Source organism: Sinocyclocheilus grahami, unplaced genomic scaffold (assembly GCF_001515645.1).
Source record: "Sinocyclocheilus grahami isolate Dianchi unplaced genomic scaffold, SAMN03320097.WGS_v1.1 scaffold6.1, whole genome shotgun sequence".
In the NCBI taxonomy this organism is placed as follows: Eukaryota; Metazoa; Chordata; class Actinopteri; order Cypriniformes; family Cyprinidae; genus Sinocyclocheilus; species Sinocyclocheilus grahami.
In genome coordinates, this window is record NW_015505185.1 from 2337959 (window position 1) to 2360943 (window position 22985).

At 35.3% G+C, this 22985-nt stretch overlaps 1 protein-coding gene across 4 annotated transcripts in view; it reads right to left on the bottom strand.

Moving 5' to 3' along the window:
* The window catches only part of LOC107587310 (beta-1,3-glucosyltransferase), a 96361-nt gene that overhangs the window by 12587 nt on the left and 60789 nt on the right, over positions 1-22985 (bottom strand). For all 4 annotated transcript variants that reach the window (XM_016275028.1, XM_016275044.1, XM_016275051.1 and 1 more), the window contains 6 exons: positions 19987-20096; positions 9938-10014; positions 9033-9144; positions 6975-7111; positions 6618-6681; positions 4813-4944 (listed from right to left, as the gene is read on the bottom strand). In XM_016275028.1, coding sequence (XP_016130514.1) covers positions 4813-4944; positions 6618-6681; positions 6975-7111; positions 9033-9144; positions 9938-10014; positions 19987-20096 — 632 coding nt within the window. The remainder of the gene's footprint in view (positions 1-4812; positions 4945-6617; positions 6682-6974; positions 7112-9032; positions 9145-9937; positions 10015-19986; positions 20097-22985) is intronic.

Sequence of the window (22985 nt, forward strand, 5' to 3'; positions counted from 1 at the left end):
TAATGTGAGCAGAACGCCTGGTGGAGGTGAGAACTCTTGCTGCTGAATTTTGAACATACTGTAACCTTGCAATAAGTTTTTTAGGCAGACCAAGAAATAGAGCATTGCAATAATCTAGACGTGATGTGATTAATGCATGAATTAAGATTTCAGCATCAGCTAGAGTTAGAGAAGATCTAAGACGTGCAATATTACGAAGATGGAAAAAAGAGGTTTTAACAACAGCAGATATATGAGAGGCAAAAGATAGAGATTAGTCAAATAAGACACCAAGATTACGGACAGATGAAGCAGGCTTAACATGAACCCCGTAAATTTCAAAGGACAGGCCAATCCTTTTGACTGAGGTAGCAGAGCCAATCATCAATATTTCAGTTTTGTTATGATTTAGTTTAAGGAAATTCAAGGACATCCAATGCTTGATATCCCTGATGCATGCAGTAAGTGAGTCAGGCAGTGATGACCTGTCAGAGCTGGTGGTTAGGTAAATTTGAATGTCATCAGCATAGCAGTGAAATTGAAGTCCATGCATGCGTATGATGTCACCAAGTGGATATATATAAAACTGTGTCAAATGCAGAGCTTAGATCAAGAAGAATCAAGATGTTTATTAACCCAGAATCCATGGACAGAAGAATGTCATTAACCACACGAAGAAGAGCAGTTTCAGTGCTATGTGACGAATGAAATCCTGACTGAAAAGGTTCAAAAAGGCCATTAGCATTTAAGTAAGATCTCAATTGTGAAGCCACAAGTTTTTCAAGAATTTTACTTAAGAATGGAAAATGTGAGATTGGCCCATAATTGTTCATATCTAGATGGTCAAGAACCGTTTTTTTAAGTATGGGGGTCACCACAGCCATTTTTAATTCTGCTGGAACAATGGCAGATGCTATACTACAGTTAATCATATGTGTTATGAAAGGTTCAATCTCAGGAACACACATCTTAATCAAAACAGTAGGTGAAGGATCAATCTGGCAGGATTGCATCAACAGTTAATAGAGGTGCAGTCCCGTATTATGCCAGTGTGTGTTTCTGGTTGAGGTTTTGGTTCTGGATCTGAGGAGAGCATGGAAAGGCCTGATAACCTTAACGAAGGTAAAAGTGCTCAGGACTGCTTCACGGAGATATTGCTTTGATCTGAGCCCACTGTCAATATTAATGCCAAGAGATTCTGGATGTTTTTGTCAGAAGAGACTAAACATAGGGGCAGGACAGGACAGCTAGTCCTGACCAAAATGACCCGATAACACTGGTGCCCTTTTGAATAGCCTGAATAGCCGGCTGTTGAAAATTTGCATTGTTATTTAAAATATTTAGCTTCCCTTAATTATTTTGTAGGATATAAATTATTATTAAACATTATATATTATATTTTATTTTTTTTTATTTATTTTTTTTATTGATAAATATTTTATATTTTAAAAAATATATAAATACATTGTATTTTTTATTTTAGTTTTTTAATTTTTTAAATACATTACAATATTTGCAATTAAAACCTCAAAGTGTCACGTAAAGTCAATTAGACTGTAATATTTATAATGGAAATAGATGCACTTGATGGTGATATATGTGAGCATATATTGTTTATATTATATTTCTACATTTAGGCATTTACCAGACACTTTTATCCAAAGCGACTTACAATATTTTTTTTAGTAGATAGAACAGAAAAAGAGAACATTAGTGTTAGAGGGTTTCATATATATATTTTTTTTTTTACAAAGAAAGAAAAGTCAAAAGAATAGAAAAAGAATTTTCGCAAAATTATAGAAAAAGAAAACAAGTACATAGAATAGAAAAAGAATAGAGAATACTAGTGTCACAGGCTCTATTTTTTAATATCATATTTTCTATATAATATCCATTTTCCACCGGGAGTAAAATTCCATGTATCCTGAAAAAAGTATCACAGGTCTCAAAAAATATTAAGCAGCACAATTTTTTCTAACATTGATTATAAATCAGCATATTAGAATGATTTCTGAAGGATCATGTGACACTGAAGACTGGAGTAATTATGCTTTTTTTCAATATTTATCATCAAATAAATGCAGCCTTGGTGAGCATAAGAAACTTCTTTAAAAATCAAAATTAAAAATCTTACTGATCCCAAACTTTTGAACGGCACTCCACCATAATTTGCAAATAAATTCTTTAAAAATCCTACAATGTGATTTTCTGGATTTTTTTTCTCATTTTGTCTCTCATAGTTGAGGTATACCTATGATGAAAATTACAGGCCTCTCTCATCTTTTTAAGTGGGAGAACTTGCACAATTGGTGGCTGACTAAATACTTTTTTCCCCCACTGTATATATAATTATTGTTTTATTTAATATTACAAATTATAAAAAATATTATTTTTTACTTAAATTCAGTGTAACACTCACAATTGTCTGCATGTGTGAAAGAAAGTGGCTAAAATGGAAATAAGGACTAAGTAAAATACTTAATATAACTAAAAGTATAAAAGCTTGTCAAATAAGACTGTCTAGTTCACTCGATTCAGAGCCTCAATCCGAGCAGCTTATGAATTATGTAATATAATGTTTCCAAAAGAAACCACAAAGTGGCACTTAAAATCAATGAAACTATAACGGTCCATAATGGAAATAGGCGACAGACACTTTAATGTGCTTGATGGTGATGTCTGCAAACAACATAACTTCACATATTCATAGTCATTTGAGTTAAGTTTTAAGCATAACAGTTATGCAGTGAACTCAGTCTTCAGACTGAAACAGGATGAAAAGGCTCATGACCAGCAATGGATTAAAGGGGTCATATGATGCGATTTCAAGTTTTCCTTTCTCTTTGGAGTGTTACAAGCTCTTGGTGCATAAAGAAGATCTGTAAAGTTGCAAAGACTAAAGTCTCAAATCCAAAGAGATATTCTTTATAAAAGTTAAGAGTCAACCACGCCTACCTAAAACGGCTCATTCTAACATGCCCCCACATGTCTATGTCACTATGTGGAAATATTAGCATAATGCCGCCCAAATGTGCACGCAAAGAAAGAAGGCGTGGTTTCAGGAACAGCAGTAGTGTTGATGCAGTCATGTCAGGGAGACGCTGTGTGTTTCAGTGCGCAAGCACTTTATTTGGTCTTCCGGAAGTAGATGCAATTAGGAATCATTGGTTAAGATTTATTTACAACAGAACAGCACAACCCAGATGTTCGAATTTGTGCAACGCATTTTATGGACGACAGTTTTTTTAACCTAGAAGAGTACAAGGCTGGCTGTACACAAAGGCTATTTCTAAAAAAAAAAAAAAAAAAGGGTCAATTCCGACTTTGCTATGACAATCTGGCGCTTCTGAATCAGCGACTGTAAGTATGTTTTGTTATTAGTTTAAGTATTTGCATTTGACTGTTCAAATGTGGAGTTTTGAGCAGCGCAGAGTAACGCGTCATGTGTGTGTGTGTGTGAGGGGAACAGGGTCACATCACAGGAGAGTGAACTGCCTTTCAGAAATCATAGCACGTCAGCTGTCTTAACCGCAGCTTGTGTACTGCATTATCACTGTGTCTGTCACGCGACTCTGTTGCCCTTTCGGGCTTGAACTGATGGTAAAACTAACAACATTATTAACTGTCTTGATATTTACTTTGAAAGCTGAAGCTCGCGATTATGGTAAGGGGTGTTACATTTCCGACGCGTGCTTGTGGTGTTCGGCCAATCACAATGCACTGGGTGAGCTGGCCAATCAGAGCAGACTGCGCTTGTCAATGGTGGAGGCTTTGTTGAAAACGACGTGTTTGAGAGAGGCGGGGCATAGATGACCTACAATAATGTACAGTATTTGAAAAATAAAGTGAAGTGAAAGGTGACGTGACATGTGGCCAAGTATGGTGACCCATACTCAGAATTAGTGCTCTGCATTTACCCATCCAAAGTACACACACACAGCAGTGAACACACACAAACCGTGAACACACACCTGGAGCAGTGGGCAGCCATTTTTTTGCTGCGGCGCCCGGGGAGCAGTTGGGGGTTCGGTGCCTTGCTCAAGGGCACCTCAGTCGTGGTATTGAAGGTGGGAGAGAGCACTGTACATTCACTCCCCCCACCTACAATCCCTGCCGGTACGAGACTCAAACCCATAACCTTTGGGTTACGAGTCCGACTCTCTAACCATTAGGCCACGACTTCCCCACAAAACACATAACACATAATGTTCAAAACACATAATGTGTGTTTTGAACATTAAAGCATGTCAACATATTCTGTTACACCAAATTCACAAAATAATGATCTTTAAAATAGCATCAAATGACCCCTTTAAGATAAATGGATGTTTAATTAAACTCATAATTTTTGATTGGGATCAAACCCAGGCATTCAGAGATTAAATATAGAGTTATAATAAGCGATCTACCAAAACATCTTCTTCATCATACTCTTGTATTGAAGCGCTGGATTGATTTCCCAAAGGTCGCTTGAACACAAGGCTATTAGATGTGCTGTCGTTTAAAGGAAAACATTATGTACCAAATTACTGTGCTGCTATTATATCAAATGGATAGTATTATCTTAAAGGACTTTCTTCTGTGGAACACACACATACAAAAAAATCATCTTCTTAAAGTAAAAGTAATATGATTTTCTGTCACTCAGGTGTAAACTCTGTCACTCCATTTCATTCATTCATTTAGCAGATGCTTTTATCCAAAGTATTTCAGCACAAATCACATTCATCACTTCTACCCAAGGTTTGCACCTCCTCTCCTGTCAGCCTTCTCCACATACTGATTAGGTGTGTGTGACAGGTGTGTTAAGTGCTCGGTGTGGAGGTAACCTACACACAGTGGTGACTGGCTGCTGACAGTGGTGGCACAGTACTGAGCTCTTGGATTATGCTCTGGTATTGTGCAAAGCTCTGGAACCCCCTTCAGTCGAGGTCCCTTCCCATCCTCCCAGATGTACAGCGCCACCTGCAGGAGAAAAAGAAGAATGATTTAATAAATCATTCTTTAAATTAATAGCTCTCCAAAAAAAAAGAAGAAGAAAATTTGCTGATAATTTACTCATCTTCAGGTCATCCAAGAGTTTGTTTCTTCATCCAAACAGATTTGGAGAAATTTAGCTTTACATCACTTTCTCTCCAATGAATCCTCCGCAGTCGATGGGTGCCGTTAGAGTGAGAGTCCAAACAGCTGATAAAAACATCACAATAATCCAGTTCTCCAGTTGCTCCAGTAAAAAAAATAAAAATCCAACCTCCGTTATCTTCTGACATCAAAATCCACCAACATATTTGTTTAGATCTGTTTTTGCTTGTAAATGGTGCTTGATCTGTGCATATTTCTCTCCTGATTCAGACCAGATCACTTTTTTTACTTAAGAAAGTATCATTATGGATAATGAACTCATATTTTAGCTGGAAGCATCTTGATCTTTCACTTCATACGACGTTCATTGATGGACTGGAGTGGATTATTGTGATGTTTTTTATCAGCTATTTGGACTCTCATTCTTACAGCACCCATTCAATGCAGAGAATCCAATGGTGAGCAAGCTACATTTCCAAATCTGCTCTGATGAATCATGAAGGAACAAACTCATCTACATCTTACGTGACATGAGGGTGAGTACATTTTCAGCAAATGTACTCATCCTCATGTCGCTCCAAACCTGTATCTCTTTCTTTCTTCTGTGGAATACAAAATAAGATATTTTAAAGAATGTTTTAATTGTTTCAAGTCAAAGGGGTCCAAAACAGCACGGGTTCCCACTGAAACACTGAAACTTTTAAAAACTATCTTCTTTTGTTTTTGCTCTACAAAAAAACATTAGTTTGGAATGACACGAGAATGAGTAAATTACAGAAGTTGACAATGAATAAATGACAAAACCTTGTTGATCTAAATTGTTGAAAGCCTGATTTAAACCTGCAGCACTCCATAAGCACCATGATATGTTAAGAAGAACGGAACATTACAGTACTTTAAAAAGTTGTTTTCGTTTCTGTATATAGAGATAGATCTCCCACACATAGATTCTCAAGATGTATCCTATAAATTATAAGACTGTCTGTCCTCAGCTCTGCGGGGACTCTGCAGGGAAAGAACTGAAGAAGAACAAACACACTAATACTGCAGAAGGTACAGTGAAGCTAATGTTTTTTTTGAGACTATGGGGAATAGATGGGAAGAATCCTTTATTTTTGTAAGAATTTTGTGGAAAGAGAGCTAGAGACATAGGGAGAGGGAAACAGATGGAAAGAACGAGAATGTGGAAATACAAAATGTCCCTGAGAAATGTGCCGGTAGATTCTGGCACCGCTAGAGCTACTCCAGTTAAAGGGTGAAATGAGGGAATGATTACAAAAAAGCTTATTTTTCCACAACAACGACAAGGCACTTGCAGTACAAGCATGACGAATGCCAAACATTTAAACCCCAAACTTTTGAGCACTATAGTCTATGCAAAATGTTCTCTATAAATTGTAATATTTTTTGCAGTGTTTGAAATGTTTCTACGGTGATAGTTTTCAACTATTTAATCACACCATTTTTCTTAGTGCACATCTTAATCTACAGTGGAATCAATTTAAAAGAACAATCGTCAATCGTCATCCCAAAACATACTCCTTAAAAATTCTCACCTCATGTTTCAGATCTATGGTGAAGTCTGATTTTAATGGCTCCTCTTCTATTTTGCTTGTCAACCTAAAATGTGAAATAACTCAAATTAGTCATCAAAATGTTAAAAATACACACAATACCTGTTCATACATGGCATTTCATGGTTTAAAAAAATACCATAGGTACTGGAATACCATGTTAACACCATAGTACATGTCTACTGCAATTTTTCAGTACCATGGTATATATCAAACTACCATGGTATCAGATATCAACACTTTAACAATGAAATATTATTCATTCATATCTATAAAACCATGTCATTCTGAAACAGGATATGCTTCTGACAGCAGTTCAGCTGAGGGTGTCTTTCTAACCTGTTGACAAGAGGGATGCTAAGCGCCCATCCTGCAGAGAAGTCTGGGTACTGGAAAGCCGCAGGGTTCTCAGAGAAGGCATAATGATGGATGATGGTGGACTCTTCATCATGTAGAGGCTTGCCAAGAAACCACTCCTGAGGACAAAATGTGGAGATCAATCAGACTGCGATGGTCATCTCAGTCTAAATCACAGCGTAACAGCTGACACTCATTCAGATTCTATTGTGTGATGGTCTCAGACATTAATATATTACAGTCTCTGATTACAAATTTCTTGAGGTTGTTTCCTCAACACAGTCAATACAGCAATGTAATTTATTGACTATGGAAGGTTTTCGACCACACAATAAAATTACTACAAAGTTAACTGTGACTCACAAACTTTCTTTCCTCAGAATTGTGAGTTTATATCTCCCAATTACAGGCTCATAACTAAGTTTACATCATGCGAATCAGTTTTTTTCTGTCACAGAATAAAAAATAGAAAAGGTAATTGCGACTTTTTATCTCATAATTCTTCCCTTTTCTCTCAGAATTGCATTTATATCTAACAGTTCTGACTTTTTCCCCCAGAATAGCAAGAAAAAAAAATGAAATAAAAAAAAAAATCCTTTTTTATTTTTCTGTGGTGGAAATAAGCTTCCATTAAGTGACAATCTGATCAAGTGACAGTGACATTGTCATAACTACAAAGGGGGTTTAAACAAAAACAAACAAAAAATATATATATATATAAAAATATTTAATTATTTATTCATAGAACAGTTCTTACTGGTAGTGCTGTGCTCAACAGCTGCCTGTCATGTTAAATGCACTGTGCAAGTGACTTATCATAATGTAGTTCACATTATTATGTTACTTTGAAAAGGCTCTGGTAAACTGATTTTTAATGAAGTGGAAATCTGTGATGAGTCACTTGCACAGTTCATTCGACAAACCAGGCAGCTGTGAATGGCTTTACATTATCAAATTGCATTAATATATCGACAGCTGAAATTGTGAAGGTGAGTCTAAGAAGTGATCAGACTTTATGTTTATCTATATTACTTATTCTGTGTTAAATGCCATCTGTGAGGACAACTACAAGCAAAATCTGACAATGCAACACATTTTAAACAGAACAACAGGAACGAGAACTATAAAGATTTTTAAACATATTTAAATTCTCAAGATTCTGATTGGGTGTCAACGTCTTTATCGTTCATCACCTGGGGGAAAAAATCGTTCTGAAAGTGATTCCAAAGATATTGTTTCTCTGTGCCTTTATTGTTATAGCTGTGGTTTGTACGCTGCTATTCTTTAATATTGAGAACGATTTTTTGAACTATATCTTTATCGTTATCTTTGTAGTTATTGGTGTCACATGTGCGGGTGAAAAAGATTCAGTCAGGAAATTCTCCCCCTTCATTACTCTCTCATATAAAAAAATACAGACATTATTACAGACATCAATTACCATGTCCATTTTATGAATAACAACTGCAAATTGTTTGGATATCACTTGTAGGCTGACGCATTTTGCAATTGCAGTTAAGAGGGTTTTAACAATGATAAAGCAGCATTATGGAGAGTCATTTAGTGCAAACACAATACATTTTTTCACTTTTCCATGACAAAATCAATGTCAGACTGCTAATCAGTTTCTCAGAACAGCTTTCAGCATTAAATGCTTACACCCTTGGGCCTGACATTCCTAATAATTCCTGTTGACATCATTTAAGAAAAAGACTAAAAAGCATTAAGATCTCATTCATAATGGAGCTAGGTGGAACACAATTCAAAATCCATTAAAGACAGGCTATACAGGTAATTCTACAGGTAGCAGACTGGTCCATTGGTATTTAAGACATTGCTAGTGCATAAAGATTGGAAATGTCTGGAACCCTTTTTAATAAGCTCACCATAGCTCAAATTCATGGTGAACAGAAAGGTTTGATGGAACATGGATAAGAAAACACTATAACAGACTATTTCCACTCTTGCTGAGTGTGGAACATCAATTAAAGGCTAAATATGAACTTTGATTACATGTGGCACAATATGAAAAGTTCTTACTTTTCTGCGGTCAAATGTTTTGAGGACTTCATGAAGTTTTTCGAGTTTCACTCTGGTGTCTTCTTCTAGAAACATGATCCAAGATGAGTTCTTGCCAAACTGTGATGACAAGCTAAAGGAGAAAAAAACATTCTGCATTATTAACAATTTTAAAGACATTTTATACTAGTTAATGCAAACATATCAACAGGATATAATCATTCATAATTAGTCTGTGCATTAGTGGTGGTTTTTAAAAAATAAATTATTTCTGCAAGTTACATTGTTACACCAGTAGGTGAGAACAAGAGTCATATGAGTCACTGAATCATTCAACTGATTTGTTCAAAAACAGTGATTCATTCAGTACAGAAACATCTGTCTGTTTAATGAATAAGTCACTGAATTGTTCACTCAAACAATTCGTTCAAGAATTAAATAAGTGACTGTCCTTGTAAGTGAGTCACAGAATCATTCACGCAATTGAATCATTCAAAATACTGATTCACTCAGGCCTGTGACTTTTGAAACTATTTTTGTTTGCAGAGAAAAAAAGAATACACATAATGATTGGCAACTCCACAAGAAATAATAATATTTGTAATGTTATTAAATCATATTATTATTTTGAATAATAATAATAATTACAACTACTATCTCTACAATATGAATATTTCCCAATATACAATTAATAATTCATGCTTTTATAATATATAATATTAATAATGAATGCTTTTGCCAAATCACAACTATATTAATATTCAGTACAACAGCGCTCTTGTTAATCTGATATCATTTAAATAAGTCCAAACACAGAACATATAAATCTTAACAAGAAATCTATTAAATGATAATCCAAAGTGAAGCAAACTTTTTTAACACTGAGATTTCACTATGTTGGTAATGTCAGTATTAACAGTGCTTACTCAGGCAGTAGTGGGAGAATGCTCCAGTCTCCCTCATTGTCTGACAGTGTGTGCAGCAGCAGGATGACAGGGGGACTCTGAAAGAGACAAACAATCCATTACAGCTACTGTCAGACGAAGAAAAATGGGAAGATACTGTGAAAACAGCTATCAAGTCAGTTGGTCTGATTTGAGACAGTAGTTTACTTGCAGGGCAACAGCCAGTGCACTGGATGGACTTCAGAGAAAGTCACTTTAGGACACCTTTTTTTTGTTGTTGTTGTTATGTAAATGTCCATTCACACCAATAAGGATTCAACTGTGCAAACTCTTTAAAGACGGGTGGATTCTGTTTTCATTCACCAGCTAGAAAAAAGATCATCCTGAATGTAATTCCAATGCTGTTACACACTACTGTTTAAAAGTTTGGGGTTGGCAAGATTAATTAATTTATTTTATTTATTATTTTCATTTAAGAAGTATCTTATGTTCATCAAGAGTGCATTTATTTGATCAAAAATACAAGTAAAAATCTATGAAAAAATATTTTTACAGTTTAAAATAGCTTTTCTATTTTAATATATGTGACCCTGGACCACAAAACCAGTCTCAAGTCGCTGGGGTATATTTGTAGCAATAGCCAAAAAACATTGTATGGGTCAAAATGATTGATTTTTCTTTTATGCAAAAAAAAAATGTTGCATGAAGATATTTTGTAAATTTCCTTCTGTAAATATATTAAAACTTAATTTTTGATTAGTAATATACATTGCTAAGAACTTCATTTGGACAGCTTTAAAGGCAATTTTCTCAATATTTTGATTTTTTTTGCACCCTCAGATTCCAGATTTTCAAATAGTTGTATCTCGACCAAATATTGTCCCAAATATTGTCCTATCCTAACAAACCATACATCAATGGAAAGCTTATTTATTCAGCTTTCAGATGATGTATAAATCTCAATTTCGAAAAAAATTGACCCTTATGACCCTTATTTGTGGTCCAGGGTCACATTTTTTAAATGTAATTTATTCTCGTGATGACAAAGCTGAATACTCAGCACCCATTACTCCTGTCTTCAGTGTCACATGATCCTTCAGAAATCATTTTAATATGCTAATAATTAATACAGTTATTAATTATAATATTTGGTTCTCAAGAAATATTTCTTCTTATTGTCAATGTTGAAAACAGTTCAGAATACTTTGATGAATGAGAAAATTCAAAAGAACAGCATTTATTTGAAACGCCTTTACTTTTATATAATGCATGTTTGCTGAACAAAGGTACACATTTTTGCCCATTTAAAACTTACCCAACATTTCTTACTCTACTGTCAATATACCAATAATTAAATAAATCCATACGATACATACATAAATAATGACATGCACTACTTAAAACTGCTTGCTCACATCAGCTGTACACATACATCGCTCAAATGTCAGCTATTCAAAAAATATATAAATAAATAAATACTAAAACATTATTGCACACAGGAAGAGCCTTAAATCTTTTTAAAACACATTTTGCAGTCAAACTTGCTGCCCCCTAATGACAGAAATCAATCGCAACAAATGCTGAAATTGGACAATTATATCATCAAACAATCATAGACAATCATAACCTTGAGCTAAAAAGTGTTTCTATGTGAAAAAAAAAGTGAACTGCATTTCAAAATCCCTTCAGCACTAACATTTTCAGCCTAGGGCAATTCACATTTGTGACTTTAATAGGAGTGACAACTGGCACGTGCACAGGTAGGGCTCAACCTGTGCAGAGCGCATGCCCTTTTTGCCCTTACACTCCGAAGTGCCCTTTTTTTGGTGATGGTGTTTGTTTGTTTTTCTTCCTTCAATAAATCAATGATATTGGGCACCCTTTACATCTGTCTGTCTGCTTTACAAATATTTAGCTAATGAAAGGTATTAAAAAGAGCTTGTGACTAAATCTTGTTGGATCCGCTCAAACTGTCAGTAAACCTCATAACTCCACCCCCTCTATCTTGACTGAATGAACTGAACTGAAGTTCCACAGCAGCTGAACTAGGTCTGCAAGGGTAAATAAAGATCTTGTTGTTTGAATAAGTACAGCCTTTTCTTTACGCAAGAAACACTATGTTTATAAAGGCTCATAATTTATGTATTTGAAACTGAGCGCCGCGCCCATTGGCTAATTCATGTTTACACTGTTAATATGCATGTATTCTAGCTAGCAATTTTTTTTATCTAGTATTCTATACTCTCCGCTCGTCTTCAAATGTATTAACGTAGTAAAACATGGTTTTATTACAGTAATGTTGTAGTAACCAAAAAAAAACTTTACAGAATCAAATCACTGTGAAATCGTTATATTTTATCATGCATAATATAATACATTATATATATTACATAGCTAAAAAATTATTTTTCTTCAAACATAATTTTATTGAACTTTGTGTCATAATGTATATATATATATATATATATATACAATTAAAAAAAGAGGGAGTACACAAGAGCAGTTCACAAACACAGGACCCTACAAATAATAATGACAACTACCCAGGAGGCCCATTGTTATAGCCTACTTTACATCTAGAAGGCCAGATATCCTTTGCACTGTATAATGCCAAGCTATCATACCATGTCCTTTTTCCAGGCCAAGTCTATTAGTCCTGACTTCCACCTTTTGAGATTTAGAAATTAAGTAGTCTTTAAAAGCCATGTCATTATAATAGTGTATAACATGTAGACCTATATACCTAAGAAACCCTATATATATGGGGGGGGGGCCTTTTTCAGTTTCAGCACATACCCCTCAAAAGGTCTGTGCACGGCCCTGAGTGACAATGAATCAGATGAGAGAGTGTTCATGTTCAGAACTTCCTCCTTAATACATTCACAAATGTGCTCCCAAAATTTTATTCTTATCTCCAAAGAGCAGTGTTGGGCAAGTTACTCTGAAAATGTAATCAAATTACTGATTACTCCTTTTAAAAGTAATCACGTTACTGTTCTGATTACTTTATTTCAAAAGTAATTAGTAATTAGTTACATTACTAGTTACGTTACTTTTTTCTCCATTAAATTTATGAAATCCCAGCATACACGATCCTGTTTATGTGGTTTAAGGTTAGAAAAACACATTATTTTCCAAATACTGTACATTATTGTTTCTCCTCTATGCCCCGCCTTTCTGAAACGCATCGATTTTTACAAAGCTCATCGGTCTGAAAAGCGAGGTGTGCTGTGATTGGCCAGCTTTCCAGTGCATTATGATTGGCCGAACACCTCAAGCGTGTGACAGAAATGTTACGCCCCTACCATACTGTCAGGCCAGAGCGACGATTCAAAAACATGAAAACCCATAATAAACGAGGCATTTGTTGCATCCAGTGGGGACATAATTACTGATTATAATGACTTATACTGTCTTTTTACGCGTTGTGTTGCATTGCATTGCGCTGCGTAAACATAAAACCATGTCTGTATTTGTGATCGGAGAAATGACAAACAACAAGAGCTACTCTACACTGCTCAAAACTCGCGTTTGAATCATCAGTGGCAAATTCTTTAAATATAAAAAATTTACTTACAGTCTGTGACAACAAAGTAGTTTTGCTTTCACAACAAAACGTTTCCCACATCGTGACGTAGATATGTGGGGGAGTGTTAGAACGAGCCGTTTTAGGTAGGAGTGATTGAGTCTTAACTTTTATAAAGAATATCTCTTTGGATTTGAGACTTTAGTCTTTGCAACTTTACAGATCTTCTTTATGCACCAAGAGCTTGTAACAATCCAAAGAGAAAGGAAAAATTGAAATCGCATCATATGACCCCTTTAATATAGATCTGAGGACTTTGTGACACCCATTGTGTGTCTTCACACAGCTCATCAGCATGTGAACACGGCAAAAAGGGACTGTGATTACACTGTGACTCAAGGTGACGATGAAGATAGGAGTCAGTGTGACCTTGCTACCTTATGTTACCTCAGATGGTCGACTTGGTTCAATCACATGGCGGCCAGAGACCGGAACAGTGAGAAATTAGCACTCTAATCTTAGATGTGTCTGATCTGTCTGTCCTATGACATGGGAAGAGAAAGTGCAAAAAGAGACGAAAGCATGCATATAGAAAGCTCAATGACCCTAGTTTGTCAGAGTTTAACTTTGTTGGTAAAGAAATGGCTTTTACCATCCAGAAAGTTCCCTTGTTCAGTAATTAACCTTTGTGCTATTCTCAGGTGGACATTTTCTTTGTGGAAAACGTCTTTTAATCTAAAATGGATACAAACGTGCTTTAAATGTCATGCCATGAGAGGATACGGACTATAAATGAACCATTGGTAATCTATGCTTGGCCAAACAACTGGACTGATAGCTTCAAAAAACACTTAATTTGTTAAATAGGATGCATGTTTTGGACCAGCAACAACTCATTTACAGCAGAGAATGGTCAATGTAACCATTAGGCTAATCTTTTATGATTTTATAATGTCATAAAATACACAAAGCCAGCAGGCAGCATCTAAACAGTATTTTTTAAGGCCGCATGTCAGGTCAAACAAATACAAATCATTATAAGGATGCATTTCAGTTGTGAGGTCAGGCTGACTTAGCTAATGTTCTCTGCCCATCGGCCTGATTACCACAGAGACTGGGACAAACATAATACATCGCATTGCCCTGCTAAAGGGTGCTTGGTTTAAACCATGTCTGTGCATCATAATAATTAATTAGGGCAAATTTGAGCTAATGGATGAAACTAATTACAGCCTCCTCATCATCTGTAATGAATTACCCAGTTGCCTTTTCCAAGTCATTTACAATTTAAACTCCTTCCACTACTTCTCGTATGAATAAGAAAGCATTACATTATAAATTCAACTATGTCTGTAAACTCCAAAACTGAACTACAAAAATTAGTCATTAATATTTCCTGGAAAAAGTGCTTGAAAAACAGCAAAATAACTATTTGCACTCACAGAAACACACACAAATACATAATTTTGTATACACACACACACACAGGTTTGTTTTTGTGAAAAGTGGGGACATCCCATAGGCGTAATGGTTTTTATACTGTACAGACCGTATATCTATTGCTCTACACCAACCCTACCCCTAAACCTACCCCTCACAGAAAACTTTGTGCTATTTCAGATTTTCAATACACTCCATTCTGTGTGATTTATAAGCTTTTGAAAAGTGGGGACATGGGATAATGTCCTGAAAAGTCACCTTCTCCTTGTAATACCTATGTCATACCTTTGTCATTATACAAATGTATGTCCTCATTTGTCACAAAAACGCGCGCACACACATACACACCTCTATCTATCTATCTATCTATCTATCTATCTATCTATCTATCATCAAACTCACTAAAGTATATATACATAATATATATTTAATAAATAAAAATGTATTAATATAAAAATATAAAATACAAAATTTAAAAAATATTTATTATTAAATACTTGCAAAATATTTATAGCACGCACACATAAGTATAAAAATACTAATTAAATACTGAATTAATTATGATCAAATATTGAATATATAACATCATTATAAATGATCTTATATTAACCAGTTATAGTTAAATATTAATAACCAGAAGACTAGTATTAGTAGTATTTTTAATATAGTATTTAATATAATATAATATAATACATTATATTATTTATATCTTTTTAGATATTACAATGCCATCATTTTCAAATTCATCACTTTAATCTTACATATACAAAATTAAAAACAGCGCAAGGCTAAACTAAAGCTGAATCTGCAAAGCAAAGTTCGAAAGTTTGACAAAAAAAAGATGACAAATAAGAAGACAAACACAAAGAAGAATACTAAAGAAGATGACACACATCATGAAGAAGACAAGTCCTCGGGGCATTTGTTTCTCACTCAGCACTGACATTAACAGAAGGAAACAGTCTAGGTCATACCAGCTGCTGCCATGCTAAGTTTACAAACTTGTGTGCCTCTGATGGCTTTAGAGATGAATACCTCAGTGTTTATAGATTGCTGGTCTTATTGAATGTGTTCGCTACTGCATGCGCTCCCACTGTTCTGCCTGCCGCTTCGGCCCCCAAGTGGTGGAGCAAACATCCCAAAGCTTTTACAACATAACAGTCACTGCTGGCTGCACACTGGGGAGTGAATACAAGCGAGCGAGCAATGTTCAGGAGCACTGTACAGCCACACAGGGCAGGAGTGATAAATCTCAAGTCTAATTCACACTGACAATACTGGAACTGTCAAGGTTCAGAGGCCGACAGAGAGCGAGAGAATTGATGTGCACATCCACGTAGAGCGTGACGCATGAACATTTCTCTGTAACGAATAAATCTTAGGCCTCATGAGTTTAACTAAAGAGACACAAATTGCTCAACTGAAACTAGAATTATGCATCAGCTCTACAAGTCAACTGTCTCGTGTCTCAGACTAGTGCTGACATCTTGTGGTAATGCATAAAGAAGCATCCATCCAGAGTCCATTTCCTTACAAAGGTCTGAAGAAAAACTTTATTTGGGTTCCTAAATGTTATCCAGAGAAACAATGAAGTTCTATATATTATTTAATATCATCCAATCTCATCTATAGAAGCCCTCGTTTAGTGTATTATTGAAAAGGACAGTTTACCAAAAAATGAAAATTCTGTTATCGTTCTTTGAAAAACAAAAGATATTTTAAAAACAATGTTTTGTATCCCAATGACTTTCCCAGTATGGTGTAAATCTAAATGTCAAAATCAGAATGATGAAACATATACATTTAATATAAATATAATTATACAAATATAATGTTTATTATTAAATAATATAATATATATTAAATAGATATTTAATAATATTTTATATATTTAATTGTAATACACATTTTTTTAAAAAATATTTTTATATTTAATTTTAAATAGGTATAAATTAAATTAATTATTTCATAAAATAAATAGTACACTGAAGGAGAACTGGTAGAGGTAAGATATAAAAATAATTGGATGTATACTTATTTAAAAAAAAGTATAAAATATAAATCTAATATAAATATATATTTTAATATTTCTTATTAGAAAATAACATGTGTTAAATTAAATAAAACACTGAAAACTGACTCAAATGCTGACAGCACCAGTTAATCAAGTGCAACAATTTATGTGATATCAAACACTTCAAGGGCATTAAAATAAGTAAACTCCACTGTATTTTTTCCAATTCATTTGGGCTCACAAAGTGTTGCTAAAAAGCATCTAATCTGAATAGGATAGGAAAGATGAAAGAAATCAAAACAGCTTGTTATTGCCATACAACTCAGTCATAATTGATGAGGAAACTGTAGAAATCCACTGTACATCTTTTGAAAAATTAGGCTAAGGTGTTCTGGGAATAAAAAGACCCCGAGAATGAAAGAAAAGGCGGTAGAAAGGATATAGTGCAGGGTAAGAGCGCTTTCTTAATCTGGTTTTGATTGGATCAGAGGGTGACAGCTCAGTGAACTGGTGCAGAGCTCCGAGGTTATTGCAGTTTGGCACTCCAGATTTTCAGAACAAGCAGTCAGATAGAGTTTGTCTATGAAAGTGGTAAACTGCCAGGTGAGGTTGTTGTTGGGGGTGGAGAAAAAAACTGATTGCATTACATTTTCACTCTCAGAGGATGGTCTCCATGCTGGGAAACAAATGGAACATACTATCAAGGGTGGAATATTAAGGATGAACCGAAGAGTTCCTCTCACTGAAATAAAGCTTTTAACATTTGAAATGTCAATCCTACTACTTCACAAAATGTCACTTCATGATCTGCCCTTGCCTTTTCTATAATGTTCAAATATTCAATAAAAGCGCACTATGAAAATGCTGCAAGATTAGTTGCAAGAATGATTTCATGAAAGCCAAACAAAACCATGCAAATGTAAGACTGCAAACAATATCATTTATAATAGAAAGAATAAAAAAAAATGCAATACAAAAAAACAAAAACATTTTGCAATCATATATCTACTGTATATAGTGATTAGAATAAACAGACAATATTGTCCTCTGGTGTGGATAATAATAGGGATGCACCGAAATGAAAATTCTTGGCCGAAGTCGAAACCGAACAAAATGAAACACTGGGCCTAAGGCTGAATACCGAATACGGGTTTTTGAGTTTTTTCCCCACATGTATTTTGCCCATTTTTTCCCCTATTGCATAAATGAAATAGCCAAAATGTGCTTTTTACTGTTTTGTCTTGCTTTTCAAAGGAAAATCAGTTACAAAGTAACAATTTAAAAATATTTAACACTGAACATTTTTTAACATTCTAGCAGACATTATACCAACAAAGCACAATTTAAACTTAAAATGAAAAAAAAGTTAGTAAAATAATATTTTTTGGCCATCAGACCCCCTTCTTGAATCAGGCATGTATTTTTTACTGTACAAATAAAAGCAGCCTTGCTGAGAAGAGACTTCTTTTAAAACATTAGAAAATATTACAGATCCCAAACACTGTGTGTAAATGTTATAATAAATGTATTAACAGAGCTGTTGTAATTATCATCATTATTATTGTCTTACTTTTTATTTTATTTTACAGGACAACTGTCATGAGCTGGGTTTGCTTCTCTGTTTCTCTCTCACACACACATACACACACATACATACTCTATCATGCACACACACACACACACACACTTAGGCACACCCATGCTCATTCTAGCCCTCATCTCCACCTGTTTGTCATCACAATCAGCGTGCGTGCTGCTTTGCGGGGACACCTGTTTCCACTCTGATCTATTAGTCACTCTATTTCTAGTGGTTGGGCTCACTGTTCTCTGTCGGATTATTGTGTGACATGCATACGGTATTGTTTGGCCATTCATGTCGATACTATCTGAGTTCTAACCAGGTCTTGTCTTGCTTAGTGTGCTGTGCTCGTCTTAGTGTTCTCGGTGCCCGGTGGCTGCTTCCAGTGAGCCCAGCCCATACGAGCTCTCTCCAAGACGGGAGTCCTCGGAACCAGACCATCCCCGGTCGATTTGTGTTTCATTGTGTTTCATCCAGTTCTGTGTCATCGTACGACAGACTGGCTTGTTTTGTGTCTTCAATAAAGAGACTGATTCTAACGGACTGCCTTTGCACGTGGATCCTTTACAGCACCCCTTGACAACAACAGTAAAAATAATGAATGTTCATGGAGTTCTTGCTTTTTCTCAACTTTTATTTTGCCCGAAACGCGCAGGAAGACCTCAATCCTTCTTTTTGTAGACAGCAGATTTATAAACGAGTCTCATTACGAATATGTCGCACGTATCACATTGTCACGTGCCTTGTAAAAATTCATAATAATGTGACAGAGGCATATGACGAGTAACGCTGATTCAGCGCAGATTTTCCTCGAGCTTTGAACCCTGGTTAACAAGCAGATCCGCCGCGAGGTCGTGCAGCGCTGTCAGAATACATGCAATTCGCGCGTGTATTAGAAAACATGACGTTCTGCAGTTTATTTACTAATTGTTGAAGGCCATTTCGCAATTTCAATCATCATACAGTAACCAGCAACAATCACCCCTTCCTCTTCTCATCGAAGACATGTGATGCAGCACTAAACGGTCTCTCGCTGTCGGTGCTTGTAATGATTTTTGCGTCATTCTCTGACAGTTTTAAACGCTTCCACACTGCCGTCATGTTTGCTGCATTATAAAGAGTGCAGGCCTCTCACTCTACGCTGGTTGCTATTTGATCACGTCATGGCATTGTTCGGTACAATTTATTCGGTCTTTTCGCTTATTTAATCATTTCGGTTGCCGAACATTCGGTACATCCCTAGACAATAATATAGTTATCTTTATAGTTATCATTCTTGGTGTGAACGGGCCTTAAGTAGATGTGTTCAAAGTCTTGACTGATAGCGTACATCTGGCTTAGCAAAGGGTTCATGACAGATGGCTGTAATTCTCCAGAAAGTCATGGAGGAAATTTGAACCTAATTGCACAAATAATTTCTCTTTGGGTTGAACTGATTTAATTATGTGAACCCATGCCAGGTATAAGGTCAAAAGGTCATGAAAAACAGAACAAGATATATATATTGATACCTCTTGAAGAGCTTGTGTCTGCAGCAGAAGGTCTTTTCTGAGTTTCTCCGCCTGCCGCACATGGAAAGAGTTCCTCTGGCTCTGGATGACAAACACCACATCTCTCAAGTCTACAACAAACACAGAGAAAAACACATACCCACCATGTCAGCCCATTCATTTGCTTAGAGCAGGGCACACAACGATTTCCCATTGAGAACCATGATATTAGCAATGGGTCAGAATGATTTTTGTCGCAAGGCAAGTAGTTCTGATTCTAAGCACAGGAAGAACATGCAATCCAAATTTCAGATGTTTGTACACAAAATTCACCAAATGTTATATCTTTTAGCAATGCAGAAAGTGTTTTTAACATTAAATAAAGAAAATATATGTACAATATTTCAAGAGGAAATAATATTGGCATTGAGGTTTCTTGGTTAGCGCACACTGAGCATTGGTGCCAACTGAGTCCAATCTGCAACATGTTCTAATTCCTGCTCTCTCTCCAAAGTTTTCACGTCTCCAATCTACTATCTCTCTTTAATAAATCAAAAAGCCCTAAACATAATCATCCCTGTATCTGAACAGATAATATTTGGAGGATTTTGGCCCTGGGAAGAGAAAGGGCTTAGTGTGGCGCATTTGTCCATTTACGAATACGTTACAAGAATTGAATCTAAAAATCCAGTTTTCACAAAGCAGAACTCTCTGGGCTCAAGGTCAAGTCAGTACAGATGCTTCTGGACAGAAGCTTCTATTACAGAAACTTCCTATTAGGGATGCACCGATATGAAAATTTTGGCCGATACCGATATGGTGGCCGATATATCGTGCATCCCTACTTCCTATCTTAAGTTTCAGCTCAAGATCTGACCAGTTCAATGCTCCAAATGGGAACTGAAATCACCATGGTTACCAAACGGTTAAGACTGGATCTGAGATGGAGTATGTTTCTTGATCTATAATAGCCGTTTACGATATCACAAAGAAACACACGAAACCACACAGCGTGCTCTCTTGAATAATACACAAAGGATCCATTCATCTAAAAACTCAAACAACCTCAATGATACACATGTCAAAAGAGCTATTGAGTCTTGAGGGTGGACTTGATAGAAATGACTTGTTTGAAGACCTGTGAGTGGTGAAATTAAGACACTGATTTAACATGCTGAGACGTTGATCTCACCGAGTACAATCTGTGACATTTATCTAATGTCACCACAGTCACTGTAACCTTTACATGAACTTTATATTCACCACCAAACCAGCCAGGCAACATCATCATATTAGCATTTGAGCACAGAATGTATAAACATAAAAAAAAAAAAAAAAAAACGCTTAAAATAAAAAAAGGAACAAACACTTACAACAAATAAAAATAAATTGCTTAAAATAAATAAATAACTAAATCACTGGCTTTAAAAAAGTAACAAATAAATTGATCACTAGGTATAGATAAAATAAATAAATAATAAAACAAACAAATCAATCACTGGCTAAATAAATAAATAAATAAATAACCATAACCAACAAACCAACCAAAAATAAAATAAATAAATAAATAGTTTCATTTATAGCTAATTATTTAGATTTATTTACATACATATTTATTTATTATAGTAAAAAATGGCTATAAATAATAAAATGCATTATTTAGTCACCATTAAATTTGTTATTTGTTGCTGATTGTTTTTATGATTTTCTTATCTTCATTATATTAACAGAAATTATATTAAGAGAAAATGTTCTCCTGTAACTCTTAAATCTAATTTGTGCTCAGATACACAAGTTTTAGAATATATGTTTCTGGTGATTTTATTTTGTTATTTTTGTAGGTTGACAGTTCTGTCCCCATTCACTTTCATTGTATGGAAACACATGACTTGATTTTTTCTGATTTGATTTTTTCCTATAACAAAGCAACGAAGTAATGCAGGTTTAAAATTGCACGAGGGTGTGTAGATTATGAAATTTTGAGTAAAACATTCCTCTAAAAGAAACACGGTCACATGAGAGATCCGATATATCCATACACATTAATCGCTAAAACCCTATAGCATTAAAACACATAATTGCAGGAGGCATCAAAAATACTTAATGCAGGTGTGTGTTGTATCATCAATCATATACTTTAACTATGAGTACAACCAGCAAAATGCAGGTGCTTTTTTGGTGCAAGTGATGCACTCATATTGCACTTCATTACACTACAACACCCACTCACTGAAAACAGACTGGGTAAGAGAATTAACTTAGCTTTCATACGTTCTCCCAAGTGGGAAAGCTCTGGCATGTAATAAAACCCGTACAGCAATGAGAAGCGCCACTTTTTTTAATAAGTCTTGCAGTCACTTCATCATGAGCTCAGTTTCTGTTAGCTCCAGCTCAAGTTTTCTGCCCGCCGCGGCTCTCTGGATCTCCTCATTAAGCTCCTTTCAAACATTTTCACAGAAATGTGGCCATACAGTGAACATTGCACTTCATAAATTATGATTAGACATCAAGTTTTCTTTAAGCAACTCTGAGAAATGAGGCTCATTTGTCAACACAAATAAGACGAGGTGTACGAGGAAAGCGTCAGCTTCATAATCTTCCTCCGAGACAGGCTAAGAAAGAGTGAGAATGTGGAAAACAGCTGACGTGAGCAAACAATCTGTGTGCCTCAGTCCGCTCTCTAGTTAAGTGGTGAGCAGTCTTCACAGGGAGTCAGCTGTTTCTTGGGCTCTCCCATTGTCCTAGAAACATTCCAGTGTACTGAAATGTTCGCTCTCTAGAAATTCCCAACATGCACTGTACAAACTAGTAAGCATTGGCTGTTTGCTATATTCACTTCACTGGATTTAGTCAGAAATACTCAATACATTTATAACACCAGAAAGTTGTCAGGCATGTGTGTAAAGTCTGTGTCTCTTTTGAACATTTCAGAGATAAATAATAAAAAGGTTAGAATGGTTCTAATATTACATACAGACTATGTATATATATATATATATATATATATATATATATATACA